A 16,645-nucleotide genomic window follows, 5' to 3' on the forward strand; every position below is an offset into this window, starting at 1 on the left:
CCCACACCACAGCAAGGTGGGGTGGTGGGGGCAGCAGCTTGTCAGCACATCACCCTTACCTTCGATCTCTTCCCGCAAGATAAATCCTGACAGCACTGGAGGAGACACAAAGCAGGAGAGGAGTCAGGGTTCACCCAGGATCCCATCCTGCCTCAGGGCCCACGCACTTCCACACGGAGGGATGGCAAGGAGGAAGGCATGAACTGCTCACAAAGCAGCACGTGGAGGCAGATGCACCTTGCCAAGGTGGCTTGCAGGGCTCCCGCTCTGCAGCCCAGCACCAAACCCTCCCTGTGGCTCGCCGTGCCACCCCACCGCACACCCCGGCAGCTGTAAGAGCCCACCAGGCTGCTGAAGGCTCCTCACCTTCTGGGCTGAGCAGGAAATCAGTGGAGTCAGTGCCGTACTCATTGCTGATCACACAGCGGTAGACCCCGCAGTCCTTCTGGGATGCCTGCACGATGGCCAAGGCTGCCTGGCCCTCATCGCCAGCACTGGAAGAAATCAGAGCAAGGTGTCAGCCTCATGCAGTGCACGGGGACACCTGGAGCCCCGTCACCAGCCAGGGTGCTGCGGTGGGCACCGTGCTGACCTTGGAGGGCAGGCAGAGGGCTGGAAAGGAAGCCAGCCTGTGGGCATGCAGGAAGGCAGGAGCATCCTAGCTGCTCCCCTGGCACCTCACGGCATCAGGAGGCTTGCCCTTCATACTCACGGACGTGCACATCTCCCAGGCAAGCCCTGCAAACTCTGGCCAGGGTTGGGCTACATGCTGATAAAGGTGGTTGCCTCTGAGTGTGGCTAGGTCAGGGCTGTATCTGGCTAATAAATGCTTGTCTGGATGAGATAGCTGGAAGCCGAACACAGAGGTGTCCAGCTTCCTGCCACGTTTTCAGCCATTCAGGAGTGAGGGCAGACGCTACTCCCCACCCTGCAACCTCTCCCTTTCCAAGGAACCAATAAAACATGAAACTGCAGAACCAAGCTTTGGGCTGGCATCCCCTGGCCAAGGTGGCAGCACACCGGGCAGACTGGTCCCCACAAGAACCAAAAGCCCGTTTCTGCCTTGCATGGCCAGCGTGAACTGGCAAGGGATAACAGGTTGCAGAGGAAGGAGGTGAGACTTTCATTCCGAGACCCACGGCTGAGCTGGCCACACTGTTCAGCTAGAAGGAAACGGACACTCCTAGTCCATCTGCCTCAGCTCAAGTATCTGCTGCAGGACATTACTGGTGCCCCAGAAGCATCTCTTTCTGACTGCCCATTTTAAAGGATCCTCACTCACATGACTCCTAGAGGCATCAGGCAAATCTCATCCAATGTGGATGATGTTCTCACACAAGCGAGAGCTCACCTGGGCTTGAGCACAAGCTGTTCTCCATAACACACCCAAAGGAGCATCCCAGATACAAGCCACACAGAAGTTCTTTTCCTGTGCAAGGGCAGTGGCAAGGGGTAGGGAGAGCAAAACCAGAGCTACTTTTTTCTCCTTTGGTGCTTGCCAGTGTTGGTTGCATGGAAGTGCAGTGTGCAGGCCCTCCCAGCACAGCTACCAGCCCTCCCCTCCCCTGTATCACTTGGGGTCCCAGTTCTGTAGTTTGCTCCCAGCTTTCAAGCTCTGAGATGGGCACAACACTTTCCCTGCCCTCTCCAAGGTCTGGATCAGCCCCTGCCCTCCCCTGGGCTCCGTGACTCAAAGCATCAGCCCTTGAGCCAGACTCTAGATGAAGCATCAGTAGGACAAGTAGGGCAGCAGTTCCCTGTCCGAGCAATCCTCCCTCCCAGGGCACTGAGCAAATAAAGTTCACAATGTACCGTGCCATGCAACGAGCTTCCCATGCAGCCTTAAGAAAAGGGGCACCTTTACCGCAGTAAACACAATGGCCAGAGCTGGATTTAACACATGAACCCAGGGCTATGCACAAGGACTACAATGAAGTGGAGCTGGCAGGTTACCTCCTTTGTGCTTCTGCTACAGGGATCTCGTCCTTGTACCACATCAGCTTAGAATCACTCAAAATATTGAAGAACTGGCACCAAAGTTTCAGGTTTCCTGATGCATCGGAAAATTGTTCAGCCCTGATCTTACGAATCACCTGTGGAGCTAAGGACAGGGTGCAAAGAGATTGATGGTGAGACACACAATGCTGGCTGCAGCTCTGGGGACAGGCCAGCCTACCCCAGTGCTGCTGCATCGGACTTAGGTGGTGGGTATCACAAGTACATCAGCACAGCGTCGCCTGGTACAACGTTGCTTTCCCAGAGAAGGTCTCGGAGCTCTAAATATGATGGGATGTAAGTGGTACAAATGTTCTCAACGGCACAGCACTGCAATGCCTAGTGGGGCTCAGCCAGAGGCAAAGCAGAAGAACACTAGGCAATGTAGGAGGAAACATTTATCTACTAAGGTGGGTATTCAGTAAGGTTACCCTTACTTTTGCAAGAACTGGATTTTAGAGGTCTTTTCCAACCTAAGTGATTCTATGATTCTAAGAGTGCTGATTTCAGTGAGGCTATCAGCTGGCTCCTGCAAGCACCTCAACACCAGGATTAAGCCTTTTCTAAGTCATTGCCACCAGGGAACACATCAGCATGGACCACAGAGGCGGAAAAGGCGTGTGCACCCTGCTTACACCCACTGGAGCCCTGACCAGCACGAGGCACCATGAGGAACAGGGCATGCTGGCCAAGAACAAGAGAGTTAGTTCTGTCATTCCCTTGGGTTGGGAAGTCCATGCTGTGGACACAGCCAGTCTCAGCGCTACTCTCTCTGGCCTTCCTCTGCCTCCTCTGTGCTAACCGCGGCAGGGAACGGTGGCAGCAGATGTGCTTGTGCATCTCTTGTGCTCGGGCAGATGAGCATCTGGCCCATCTTACCCAGCTACATCTGACTTTGCAAATACTTGGAGCACACTTTGGGCTTTCATGCGGACAAAAGACAATGTTGAAAACCCTGCAAATGCACAAAACTCACATGGCCCCAGGTGGCTCTCACCAGCTTGGTTGGCCAGGCTCCCTTCATAGGCAACAGGGAAATGTGCTTCATGGGGATTACCTCTTTCCTTACCTTTAAACGGGTTATTTGCTTTCTTGGATTCTGCTGGCTGCCCTTCCAGCTTAGCATCTTCAGGGACTTCGGGATCATTGCTGCTGTCACCTGTGGGTTCATCATACAGCTTAGGAACCTCCAACGTGGCCATCTTCCTCATGAGGGTTGGCGAGCGTTGCTCTGCTGGAGGGGATGGAGCCTGGGCAGGTGTCTGCAACAGGGCTGCGTTCTTTCTGGATTGCCGCGGTGAAACAGTAGGGCTTCTTGCATGCCCTTGGCTCTCCGGGGTTGCCTCCTCTTCCTCCCCAGCTTGCTTCGTTTTTGGCAGGTATATTTTGCGACGGGCCCCAGAAGCAAGCTCCTCTGGTGTGGCACAAGGTAGCGCAACCGAAGGGTCACTAGGGCTCTCTTTCTCAGGGCTCACTGGAGGCAAGTTGGGAGCATTATTAGGAGGCTGTCCCGCTCCTGCTGCTGGCACGCTGCCCACCACGATGGATGGCACAGAGAGCTGGGATGACCCCTCTGCTTCGGGAGCCACCTTTGTTCGTCTCTTTGGTGGCACAGGCCTGCAAGCCAGCATCTCTTTGCTGGTAACAAATTCCTCATGAATCAGGCCTGTGATCCGCCTGGTTGTCCTGGGTGTCAGAGGCAAATTCTCTGCTGTCTGGAAGAGCTGGTTGTTTTGTACCTTTTCCAAAACTCTCCTTGAGGTGCGGGGGCTCAGGCCTGCAATGCCTATCTCTGGGAGCGCAGCTTCCTCTGCAGTGGGCTGCTCCTCATCCCTGGGCTCAGCATCTTCTTTTGTGTCACTGTTGCTGCTATCTGACATTTTTAAAAGCAGCAGGAGGTAGCTCTTCAAGGAGGAAACAAGGTTTTTGTGCTGCATCTTCTCCTCCAAAGTCATTTCCTGAGGTTTCTCGGGGCTTGGCAGGACCAGTGGTGCTTGTGGCTGAACCTCAGTGCCTCTTTCAAAAGTGCCCGAAGGTGCTGCTGGCTCCTGGTTTGGAGCTGCAGCTGTTTGCTCTGCTCCTTCCTTCCTCTGAGGTACTACAGGCACCTGTTTGGCACTCTCCTCCCCTGAAGTACTGGCTGGAAACTTTTCCCGTGGGACAGCTCCATCTGCCTTTTTGGTTTCCATGGCTTTGCTCGCAGGAGGCAGCAGCTGGGCTCCAGACGGGGCCTCCCCTGCAGCAGACTCCTTCCCCTGACTGCTGTGAGCTGCAGGCAGTGCCTCCTGTGCCGCCAATGTCCCTGCTGCAAGAGTAGGGACTGGCTCTTCTTTGGCCACTTGTACTAAAGCAGGAGCTGGTGTTTCAGCCTCCCGAAGCCCCAGAGTTTTCCCTCCCACCACAGGGGACGACTCTTCCTTGGCCACTTGTACTGAAGCAGGAGCTGGCGTTTCAGCCTCCTGAAGCCCCAGAGGTGTCCCTCCCACCACAGGGGACGACTCTTCCTTGGCCACTTGTACTGAAGCAGGAGCTGGTGTTTCAGCCTCCCGAAGCCCCAGACGTGTCCCTCCCACCACAGGGGATGACTCTGCTACACTGCTCCCTCTTGCCTCTGCGCAGGGCTCACTCCCGGATGTCTCTAAGCCTGCCTCTTTGCTCTTCCCATCCTTTACCATCGCCTGATGTGCATTTTGCTCAGGAGGAGTATTTTCTCCAGGCTCTGGAGGACTCAGTTTCTTTGGCAATGGCTCTTTATTACCTTGGCTCTTGACATCTTGATTTGACAGTCCTTGTTGGGCCTCTCTGCCCTCAAGAGTATGGGAATGTCCTTCTGACTGTTTCCTAGAGGGAGGATGCTCCTTGTGGGGCTGTGTGTGGTCTGCTGGTGGTGGCTTTGGTGGCTCCCGAGGCCTCAACCTGGGGTTCGTCCTTTTTCCAGACCCCCTGGTCTCCTGGCAAACTGGAGTCTCCTTCTTGGGCTCCTCTAACTTGTTGGCTTGCTGACCGGTATCTACTGTTGGGCCAGACACTGGATGTTTTAGGTCACTAGCAGACTGTCCCACTGCTCCTGCAACCTAGTCGAAGAAGAAAAAGGGAAACATTATTTTACTGTCTGGGTCTGCTCAGTGGTGCTTATGGTCCATCTGTACCATGCAGCACTGCCCAGCCTCTGCTTGAATCCTGAATCTTAACTGTGCAAACCTGGTATTGCTGGTACTCACTCATCCAGGGCCTTGCTGCTTCGCCATCGTCCCATGGTAGTGAGTCCCACAGCACCCTGTCACACTGCACAAAGTGGTTTTTCATTGTCAGCTCCAACTCTGCTGCCTTTCAACACACAGCAGTACAACCAAGAGGCAGGAGATCTGCTTCTCGAAAACACTCAGTGGCTTTAAATATAAGCTCCTTCAACACAGCACTTGTCCAAGGAGCAACGCTTTCCTGTTTTCAACAGCCATTGCTAAGACCTTGTATAAAATTCATGCTCTTTTTTAAGAGTCAGTACTCCCCTGACACTATATCTGCAATCTCCACTCTGAGATGGGGCGATTGGCATGTCACACAGTATCTGGATGAGGCTGCCTAAATGATTTATAGCGAAATTGTACACCCTGACGTTATCTGTGCTATTTGACCATCCTGTTTCTTTGACATTCGGGAAGCTCAAATGTTTCCGACTGCAGCTGCACACTAGCAGACATTTCAGCAAGCTGCCCACTGCGATGGCTGAGCTTTATCCCGAGGAGATCTGGTGAACTCTTCCAGCCAAGGGACACTACCTGTTTCTGTAGGATAAGGCTCAGGGGAGGTAGCGATACCACCAATATACGCTGTACCTGTTTGGTGCTCAGCTAGCAGCTTCAGGACAAAAGCATGGGAATGGGGCAGTCATACAACAGCTTCCCCATCCCCTATATATAGACCTGCCTGTCCTCCCCATCTCTACAGAGGATGTCCTGCCTGCAGAGGATGAGAGCTGCTCAAGTTTTTCTCCTGAAGGAGTTTTAAGCCTCCAAAATGAGGTCCATGGGTAAAGAGGGTTGTGGCACTTCATACTTAGGACTGCAGTTTTTGGTCCTCAGTGGCACAGAAAGGGATGGGGATGGTCACTGCACAGCCCCAGTCCGTCTGTTCAAATGCAAAGAGTGTGAAGGATCACGGCACACAGAGGAAGCTTGGGGAAAACAAGGTTCACAGATGGACGCTCAGAGTGAGCTCTGTGCCACAGTGCTGCCAAGGGAGGCATCTCTTTGGCTGAACAGGAGCTGGGGCTTGGGGGCACAGGAACTAAAGCTCATTCAGAAGAGCTTGCTGGGGGCTTTTTAGAAAAGCACCTCTCCTAAAGTAACTGTGAAACACCTAAACTAGGGGCATATAAAAGAAATACGATAAAAACACCATTTTCAAAATTATACAAGAACTACTGCAAGGGTGATTTTCATTCAAACCCAGTTTTACCTCTGCCCTTGTGCATGTGGATGTTCAGAACCTGGCTAGTGGCTGATGTTTTATAAAGTTCTTCTGCTACAGATAAATCCAGCTCAAAGAGAAGTCGTGAGCACAAGGACTAGATAGGTCCCAAGACCAGGAAAACACTGCTAAGGCTCTGTCTGGCTTGCGGGAAAGATTTAAAAAATAAAATAAAAAGCAATCTTTGTCCTGGAGAGCATAAGTATTCTCAAACACACTTGGAGTCAGCTACAAAGGATTTTAAAATGGCTTATTTGGTCACACAAAAGCCTCAGTACTTCCCCCAGCAACACTAACTAGCTGAAGCATTCAAATTCAAATCAAAAGCTTTTTGTCTGCTCAAAAAGCACACTAGCTGTCAAGTTACAGGTTTCCTCTGTGAGTGGGTTTTTGAAGAGGAAAATACCTTGATGTATTGTCAAAAGCTGAGGGATGACAGCCTGGCTGCCATACACAAAGTTCCACCCTCCTTAAGAGCAAGGGGCAGAATAATGCAGGAGAGAGAGAAAAAGAATTGCTTTTCCATGGGCTTACACACACAGCAATAATTAATGCAGCAATGTGTGATGCTGATGGGTTAAAGTGGGCTTCACTGCTTTGAGCCCCGGACCCAGACACTCAATTCACTGCATAAAGCAGCATATTTCTGAGAATAAAAAGTGCTCCTATCTATGGTTAAAGAAATCTAGAAGAGGAAGAAAGGATTTTTTTTTTACTGGAGCAGACAGCAGTCCCACTTTCCATACCATGGACGTCCCCACATCCAGACGTATTGCGTTACCTACTGAGGGAGACGTGCTACACCCGGAGTGCATCGCCCGATAGCCTTGGTCTGTACTGAGAGTGTGCACCTACCCTTGCTCAGATGCCAGATCCTGATGGCATCTGCAAATTGGACTCAGAGAACCCTTCACCACAGGAGGCTTCATCCAATTTAAAAAAGAACACAAAACAAACAAACAAACAAAAAACTGGTAGCCTCCAGTCTAATATTTTCATGGAAAATGCTTCAGGTTAAGTGGTTAAGTGACAAAAATAGAAGTTGACTAAAAGACGTAGTGAGGGTCAGGAGCAGGTGTGGTGCTCTGGCTCTGCATGGCCACCACAATGAGTCTTGCAAGAGAGTTTTTCCAACAGGGGAGAGCCAAAAAATAGCCCAGATCTACTGTATACATGTTGCACTGTAAACAAAATTCAATGCCCTGCCCGGCACAGCTCACGTGGCATACCTGGCACGCTGCGCTCATTTGCATGGGGGGCTCATTAAACGCCGGCTGAAGCTCAGGCTCAATTGCTAAACTGAACAGATGTCATCAGTCTCACGTACACACAAGGCATCCACCCCCAGCTAAAAATAGCCATTCACAGCTCCCTGCTTAACTGATTTGGAAGCATTCTGCATGAGGTCAGGCTGCCGATTAAACCGGAGAGCTCGCAGCACGCCCCGGGCCGCTCGCCGACCAGCTGTCCAGCCGCAGGGCCTGACGTACATCTCTCCTCGCCACCTCGTCTGACATTTATTCGGAGATGGGGTGCTCAGCTGGAAGCTCTGCCACTTGGGCACACAAAGCCCAGACAGTTTCCTGGGTGTTTTTGCTGGAGGAGACCTGCGAAGCTGCAGCAGCAGCTCCCTTGGGGTGCACACAGCCTCCCAGGGCTGGTGCTGCACCACAACCACGTTGGCTGAGATCTGTTCTAGTTACCTCTGGACCGACGGCTTTATGTCCCTCCGACTTCTGTGCTGTGTGCTGGCTCTTCCTTCCCTCAGGTGGTGCAGGTCCTGCCTTTGACACCTTTGAGGATGGTGAAGCACCCTCTGTCTGCCTGCTGACACCCGCGGGCTGCAGGGCAGCCTCTCTCGCAGCCTCTTCCTTGGCTCCTGCCTCCTCCTTCTCTGCTGCTGCTTTCACTTGATTATCAAAATACATCTCTTTCAAAGAGAAGTGCACATCACCATTAATTTTAGCATCCTGATTCACAGCTTTCCCAGACTCTTTGATCTTTGGAATATTTTCCACTTCTTGATCATTTGCCACCCTCAGATGTGCATTCCTGCGTAAGGGGACGGGAGGGGCAAACCTTGGATTTGCTGAGGGTTTTGTCCTGTCTCTCCCACTTTCCTCTCGCTTTGAAACTTCCTGCTTTGCTGCTGGAGCATCCTCCACTTTCTTCTTCTTTTTAGCTGCGGAGTCTTTGGCCATTGGCTTAGCCACTAGGTCTTCCACTGTCTCGTAGATGTACGCAAGAAAGCCATTCCCATTCTCTTCTGCACTTTCCAAACAGGCATCTCCATTGGTGGTCACCTCTGCTTTCAAAGGTGCTACCAGTTTGTTTGGTAAGCCAGTCATCGTGTTTACTGACTGTTCCTTCAACTCAGCCTCGTGGAATCTGGACTGAGAATCACCGACATGCACTTTTGCTGCATCCTCTTTCTCCCATAGAGAGGCTCCCGACCGGAGATTCAGATCCCTGGCCAGCCTCCGCTTTCTCTGGAGCCGATCGGGGCTCATTCCCTGCACATTCTCCACCTCCACATTCTCTTTCCCTCGTTTCTTGCTCTGTTCTATCTCTCGCAGTTTTTCTTCAGCTTTTCTCTTAATTTTGGCAAACCACTTCTGATGGATTTTGAACTCCGTCATGGTTCCCACTTCCAGCACGCCTGAGCAGGACACGATGCCTTTGTTATTTCTAGCTGAGGCCTGGTAAATGCCTGCATCTTCCTCTCGGCACCTGGAAACCAAAAGCTCTGCATGAGACCTGCCCGTCCTCCCCAAGCACTACAGCTGCATACACACACATGCCCTCTCCCACTTCTTGCCACAGAGGGGCCAGAAGATGCAGATGTTGGCCCAAGGTGCCTGCGGTAGGTCTGGAGGCCTGGGGCTGGCCTCTGTCCCTGGGCTCTGCCTGCTCTCAGCACTAACAGATAAGCAACCCGGATGTAAACCAGTGCCCAGTTCCCTTTGGGCTTTAACTCTGGTAACAGAGGGCTGAGATGAAGGAGGAACGGCCAGCACCATGCTTCCTGACTGTTCTCAGCCACATTCTTCCACAAGATCTTCTCCTCTCAGCTTTTCACAGACTAACTTTGCTTCTTACATTCCTGCTCTTCCTCTATCCTGCTGCCTTACCAGAGCCTTCTCACCTAACTTTGCAGGCGCAAGTACACGCACACCTCTGCCTTCACCCCCTGGAACTCCTGGCCCACGGAGCTCCCCGCTCCTGGAAGAACTGAGCCACATGGAAACCTGGAGCGGCAGAAAAGCCCACGCTGGAATCACAAGGATCGCAGGACTATCAGCAATACAGGTCTCTGTCTGACATCCCAAATCCAGGACTCAAGCTGCAACAGGTCTCTGCTTGCTGAGGACATGATGCCCCTGGCTCTCCAGAAACACAGTCCTTGCCTAAAGTTAAAGGAAGCTGGTAGCCTGGGCTGAATAAAGGAGGCCCTCGACTCCTTCAGTGCAGTGCCAAAGCAGCCCTTCCTTTCCCTGTCCTCTCAGTGGAAGCTAGGAAAGGCCCTCCTGGGGCAGGGCTACAGCCCTTTTCCCTCTTTTATCTTTGCTCAGGACACTTGTATGAACTGCTTCTGTCCTTATTCTGCCTGATCCCTGAACCATCATCATCATCCTGGATGTAGCCAGTGCTTTCCCTTCGCTCACCTGGGGTTAGTCCTAACACTCTGCTCCCGTCTCTTGCAGCAACAGCACGCACTGTTACAGCACTGGAAGGCTCCAGGGAGGGGAATTTCTCCCGACCTTCCTCTTGCTTCCAGCATGGCTGCTGTCCCTGGATGCAGTAATGGACTCATCCTGATGTGATCTGGGAGTCATCAGAGTGAAGAGCTGACTGGGAAGGGTTGGCTGGGAACACTGCAATGGGGAGCACTGGCACTGGGGGGATCACTGCTGACAGCCAGCTTCTCCAAGTCACGAAAACATGCTCCCACCAGCAAATCCAACTACTCTCCAGCTTCCTTACTCACTTGTACAGCTGCAGGGTGTGGCGATTTCCATGGCGGAAAATCTCATACTTAGGTAAGCCACAGTAGCGGTCCATCTCTTCATCATCCTTGTACCATGTCACCTCTGGCTGCGGGTACCCTGCGGAGGAGACAGATGGACATCAGCGTGAGGAACACTGCAACCAGCCGCACAGCAAGTCTGCTCTTGCGGGGACGAGGAATCATCAGCAAAACAAAACGCTCTGGCAGAACAGGATATGTGTTATTCTGGGCTCATCGCATTCTTTAAATCACACAGCAGAAAAAGTATTGTGAGTGGAAAACAGATGGGCTTATCCAAGTCCTTTATCACTCCTAGGAATAGGTCTATTTTTGAGAAAAAAATCCCAACACTTCATTCCTGAACAGAGGAGAGCGAATCACATGGCCATCTCCTGTAACACTGGCTGGGAGCAGAAGGTGAGCGCACTGTCGCTTTTAGGTGAAGAGGCATGTTTTGATGAGATTAAGGCTAAGGTTAGAAAACAGGCATTCGCCCCTCCATGAAGCCCTCAACATTTTGCTAAGTGTCACAGCCTGTAAACTGATCCAAAAGTTTCCATTGAACAGAAGCAACCTTGATTGCATCACAGCCAGCTTGGTGTCCTACAAATGTCACTTGACAACAGATGTCACCTGCCTTTTCCGTAGAATGACATCATGACGTGTGTGACTGGCTGGCCAGCGAGCTGGGCGCTCGGCCACCTTCCCCACCGCACTCGGCGGTGGTGGATCAGCCGGGGTGAGCACACAGACCAGAGCTGGCCACAGCCAGCGCCTCCCACCCACCGCAGCGCTAGCTCGGAACAGGAGCAGCGCATTTTTCAGGGGAAAACTGCTTGAGCAAGCGGCCACCATTCATTCCTGGACGCTTCCCAATGGCTAGCCCACAGATTTCAGGGCTGGCCAGGCCCCTTTTAATCTCCAGGGTGAGAAGCCTCCTGTTTGCACCAGCCAGAAGAGCCGTGAACCTGCAGCAATGCCTGAGCCCAGCTTACGTCTGTTCCCATAAAGAAGGTCCCATAGCAGGAGCAAAAAGTGGGAGCAAAGACTCATCAGCATGCATTGGCTCTGGTGTTGGCTGACTCAAAATGCCTTCGACCAGACAGAGCTAAACCAGGATGTACCAAATCTCCTCCCCATTTATCATTTGTTTTCCTCACCATCCGCTTTCCAACACACTCCCTGTTCCCATCCCCTCACTCATTAGGGCTCTCCACCATCTTCTGGCCTTTCCTAGGACTTATCCTGCTCCGACCAGAACAAGGCTGGGGAAGTACTCTCGGAGGAGTTTTCCTTTCCTGCCCTGCTATCAGATGAGAACGACAGCCACCCCTGTGACCCAGTCATTCCCACAGCCCAGATTTTACTCTGTTCTCTTCCTTTCCTCACTGAGGTCTCTCAACCTGCACTGCCTCTGGCATCCCTTTCCACCCTCACTGCTCTTAGATCTCTCACACCCTTCGCTGCCTCATTCACCCTCCACTGCTGCCATCAGCAGCTCTGGTTTTCGTTTGGTTAGTGTTCATTAGTGCTCCCTCCTCTTCTGCAGGGAGCCAAGTCATGACTTTCTCCCCGAAGCCCTTCATGCAAAGCTCTCCCCTTGACCCTCACATACATGTGGTTGAAGTGAACGAACCCTAAACTGCTAACCGCAGGAAGCCACAAGAGTATCCTAGCAAAGGAATCACCACGGATTGACCCTGCTGCTTATATTTTCCATAAATATTAGCTACTGACTACACTTGGCAGCAGGGCTGTGGACCGAACGAGCCCATGGTGGTTTCTTTCCTTTCTGTTCCAGGGACAAGGAACAAAATAGTTTTCATACACAGTTCACACTTCATCCGGGGCAATCCTACCCTTGCCAAGGGCTGTCTTGCACACAAGACTTTCAGGGCCCCCCCCCGGCTATTAGCACAGCTAGCTGGCAGGTAGATTTTCCTAATATTGTGTGAACAGCCACCACAGCACTTCATTCTGGGAACTGCAAACGTATCATTTCCAAGAAGTCCTGTGATGTCCCCCCGTGGCCTCTGCATCTGATTCCCATTCCCAGCTGACATCTGCCGGAAAGAACTATAATTTCTATAGCTGCACCGTGCCTCGATGAAAGGCTTTTCCTTCTGTTAAGCCTGAACTCTCTCTGGCTCATTGCACTTGCATACACAAGGCTACCTGCTCCCCACCAGGAGCTACCACCGTGCCAGCCCGCAAAGCGAGGGACCAGCCCCCACTGAACACCCCAGCTGGCAGCAAAATGGAGCTACAGGCAAGCACTGGTTGGAAACCCGCAGGCTGAAAGGCTTCCCAACCCCACACACAGCCCAGTCGAGCGTTTGGGAACAGCAGAGCCCAGCTGCCTGCCTGTGACTGCCAGCCGTCCCTCCCCAGGGGCTGTAACAGGAGTCAAGCAGGGGATGGTGAGATGGGCACGCCAGGGAGCCTAATCCTGCCTGGGGAGGGGAGCTGCTGCTGGCATTGCAGGCACAGGCATCCATCTTCTGTCAGACAAGCTAATAAATTTAGGGTAGGCTTTGCCCCCGGTAGGTGCTTTGCACCACTGGTCATGCCGGCAGCTACAGCATCCATCCACAGCGCGGCGGCGGCTGCAAACGGCCCCTTTCAAGACAGAGCAGCCATTCACAAACCAGGCACTCTCCCTCCCCAAGCCTGTCCCTCTCGCAGCCCCCATGCAGCTGGTGCTCAGAGGGATTTGCCAGCAGCTGGTCTGCTGCGTTCACCAGCGAGCGCCCGCATTTACAGACAGAAAGGTGCCACACATTCCTGGGGAGGAGGGCAGGCTCCCGCCGCGTTCCCCGGGTGTCTTCAGGCCCAGCAAAAGCTTTTGGGAAGTGTGTCTTCCGGCGGCATTGCTCCAGCGTGACAGCCAGGCACTGCACTGCACGGCCTGGAAGACCTTCTAAGCAGGGATTTTTCATGGAGAAATTGCCAAGTTTAGATCAAACGCTCTTTTTCCTGAAGCTGTTAAAGTCTGGGAAGCCTTCAAAGCTTTTGTGACCTTATCCAAAACAGCTCTTGAATCAGCCATCCAAAATCACTCAGAGAGTATGTTTAAAGCAATTTTTTATTATTATTTTACAGGGCAGAGGAGGGGGAAGTTAAGCTTCTGAAACTTGGGAAGGTGAAAAGAGTTCGGAAACAATTGCACATAATCTTGGTTTTCTGTTTCTGCTCTACACAAGCTATTTGAGGACTTCAGGCAGTTTGGAGAGGAAAAGTCACACTAAGACCTGGCCCTTTCTGGCTTCATGAATTTAAAGATCCCCACCACCCCTACCCAAGGCTAGGAGACTTCCAGTAATGCTGACAGGGGGACAGACGCTCGCCAAAAGAAGTACCTCTCCATGCCCCCGGCCTGTGAGTGCCACTTGCTCCCCATTCTTCTCTCTTGCTGGCTGTCCCAAACCCAGGCATTGCATCTTCCACCTCTGCTCATCACCTACCCCTTCCTCAGACCCACCCGTCCACTCCTCTTCACAGCCCCCGTGTCTCTCCACACATCCTTGATCCAAGCACTTTCCTCTCATGAGACAGAAGTTTCCCTAGGAGGGCTCCCACAGATGCAACAAGCTGAAATCCTTGATGCTCATTCCGTCCCCCATCCACTGCACTGCCCGCTCGCTCCACCTCCAGCCCCCTTCCCCCAGCTGCAGGCAGGGCCCTTTCCTCCCCATAGCTCTGTGATGAAACCGCACCGATTCTGGGCACTTTGCTTTGTTTCCATCCCCTCCGGGGATGGGCCACCCTGCACAAGCGCCACAGCGCAGATGGCAGCGTTGATCCAGCATCTGCAGAGTGCGGGTGAGTTACCAGGCCGGGCACTTGTTCAGCACAAGCACTGACCCACGGAACGAGTCCCGGGAATGAGCTCCCGAGCCATTGATTTGGGCAGCAAGGTCAGAGGGGTAGAACCTGCTTAAGGAGGGCTGAAATGGCGCTGCAAGTGTAAGCTGGCACTCCCTAGTACTGACGTAACGGCCTTGGCTGGAGGCAGTCACTGCCTCACTCCCTAACAAGCGGTTACAGACCCAGGCCCCCTCATCCGAGCCCCTACACTTCATCAGCATGCATCGCCCTTCCCTATACTGAGTATAACTGAAAAGTTGTAAAATCCTTGTAGCACTACGTTCAGTAAAGGGCACTCTCTAAAGAGAAGAGCCCAATGGCTACTGATAGGAAAGGATCTGCAGGATGAGGCCCCTGAGGTCTTGAAGTCCAGCCAGACCCACCAAGGAAACCACTTGGTGCAGAGAAGTAGGGCGCGCTCTGCTCTGTAAGAAACCACGCAAGAAAAGGAAGCGTTGCTGTTCCCTTTATTCTCAGAGAATAAAGGCTGAACTCATTTTGTCTAAAAAAATGAGAATATGTCATAACTGATGCACGATTTGACCCAAAACAATCAAGTCAGACTTATTAGGCACTCTGGTAGTAGGCAGAACAGTGCTGGAGGAAAGGAGGGGTTGTATGACCACCCAAGAGCATCAGGAAGTCTGCCCCAGACTTATTTTCTTGCTTGCAGCTCCCAGCAAATTTGGAGGCTGATTCTTCAAACACTGCCTTCCTAGGACGTGACCAGCGAGTCTCTGGTATTCACAGATGTGGGACTGCCCTGGAACTTGTTATCAGTCAAGAAGCAGCAAAAAAATATGAAGATGTTATTGTAGGTCACGTATCTGTGTATGGGGCTTGAGAGTCACAACAGGAGCAGCTGACAGTCTGCCCTTTGCCTCCTGTAGGGCTATGAACCAAAGTGTCCCTGGACTCCAGCCACAGCAGTGGGACTGAGCTGTTTCCACACTGGTCACTGGCCAGGGATGCAATCGCCACTTCCTTTCTCCCTGTAGTATCTCCCAGCTGAATGTAAACATCATAGCAGGGGAGATACCTGAACTCCTGATTAGACTTTACAACGGGAGTTTGATTTCCACCTCATGCCCCTCTGTCCCAAAGAGATCCCAAGATGAGCAGCCCACATGCAAGACGTTCGAAGTGGAACAGGTGGTCCAAGCTGCTTAAGGGCTATTCTGTGAAAATTCCTAACTGGGGAAGGGCGTCTCTTCATTTAAATGCATAAAGATGCTCCCCAGTCTAATTTACTAGGTGTAAAAATACTGCAATAGGTTACATGCTGAAGGTGTTCATTTGATGCTTTCCTTCACTTTATTAGGAAGTGAGACAAGTATCGGGTCAAGTTTTCAACTTGGTGTAACACGTCAGGTTGTGCTACACAGCACCAGCAGGTCAGCCAAAGCAGGAAGGCAGCCTCCTGCCTACAGACAGCAAGGGCAGACCACAGGAAGGGCTATAGACAGGAGAAAGACCATGTCTGTCTGTAGATGTACTTCCGTTTGGTACAAGCAGATGCTGTTATTCCTTGGCAGCATGTTTCCTGCACAGTGAAGAGTTTCTCCAGCATCTCTCCTGGAATAGCTGGAGAGGATATGGACGTGGCCTTTAGAAGGCTGACTGAAGTACCTCTCCCCTCTCCTAAAATCACACCCAGACTGTTGTCCTCAAATGCGCAGTGCACTTCCTACCCTGACAGCCAACTTCCAGTATAACTACAACTGAACTAGAGCTCAGCTGCACACATGCACCTCTCACCTTAGCAGGGCCCACATGGAGCTGAAAGTATCATCTGGACTTCAGAAGAAACAAGGCTTGTTAGAGGCAACTGTCCTCCCCAAAATGCAGCTGGTGGAGACTTAAGCCAGGACTAGGCATTTTAAAAAGGGACAAGAAATCCTGAAAGGTAAAGCAGTGCTATTGCATGTCTCTACAGGAAGCAGGCATGCCCTGGGTTCGCACACCTCCCCACTTTCAGGCAAGGATGAGGAGAGAACTGTGTCTGCTATTACTCAGGATTTCATAACGCATCCAAACATCACTCAGCTTTTGACCTGTGATACTCTTGGCTTGCAAAATGGTGAGTTACATGCCACTGCACAATATGTAAAGTTTCTCCTTTTAAATAACTTCAGTCGGAAAGCTCTTGTAATGAAGCACTGAAGGGCATGGCTTGGAGGCATCCCTAGCAGCCCAGTTTTACCACAGAAGCAGGAAGTGGTCTATTAAAGTTAAGCATTAATGAAGTAAATGTACCAGTTGTAGCCTTGCAAGTTCAGAAAGTCAGACCTGTAAAACAAGTGT

The 16,645-nt window shown here is 51.9% G+C and overlaps 1 protein-coding gene across 1 annotated transcript in view; it reads right to left on the reverse strand.

Moving 5' to 3' along the window:
• The window catches only part of ALPK3 (alpha kinase 3), a 34,210-nt gene that overhangs the window by 3,220 nt on the left and 14,345 nt on the right, over positions 1-16,645 (reverse strand). Inside the window, 6 exon segments of the mRNA XM_083849630.1 lie at positions 60-95; positions 367-494; positions 1,954-2,101; positions 3,065-5,069; positions 8,169-9,195; positions 10,454-10,571. Of these exon segments, the coding sequence (XP_083705756.1) occupies positions 60-95; positions 367-494; positions 1,954-2,101; positions 3,065-5,069; positions 8,169-9,195; positions 10,454-10,571 (3,462 nt within the window).

Source organism: Anser anser (assembly GCF_964211835.1).
Source record: "Anser anser genome assembly, chromosome: 10".
In the NCBI taxonomy this organism is placed as follows: Eukaryota; Metazoa; Chordata; class Aves; order Anseriformes; family Anatidae; genus Anser; species Anser anser.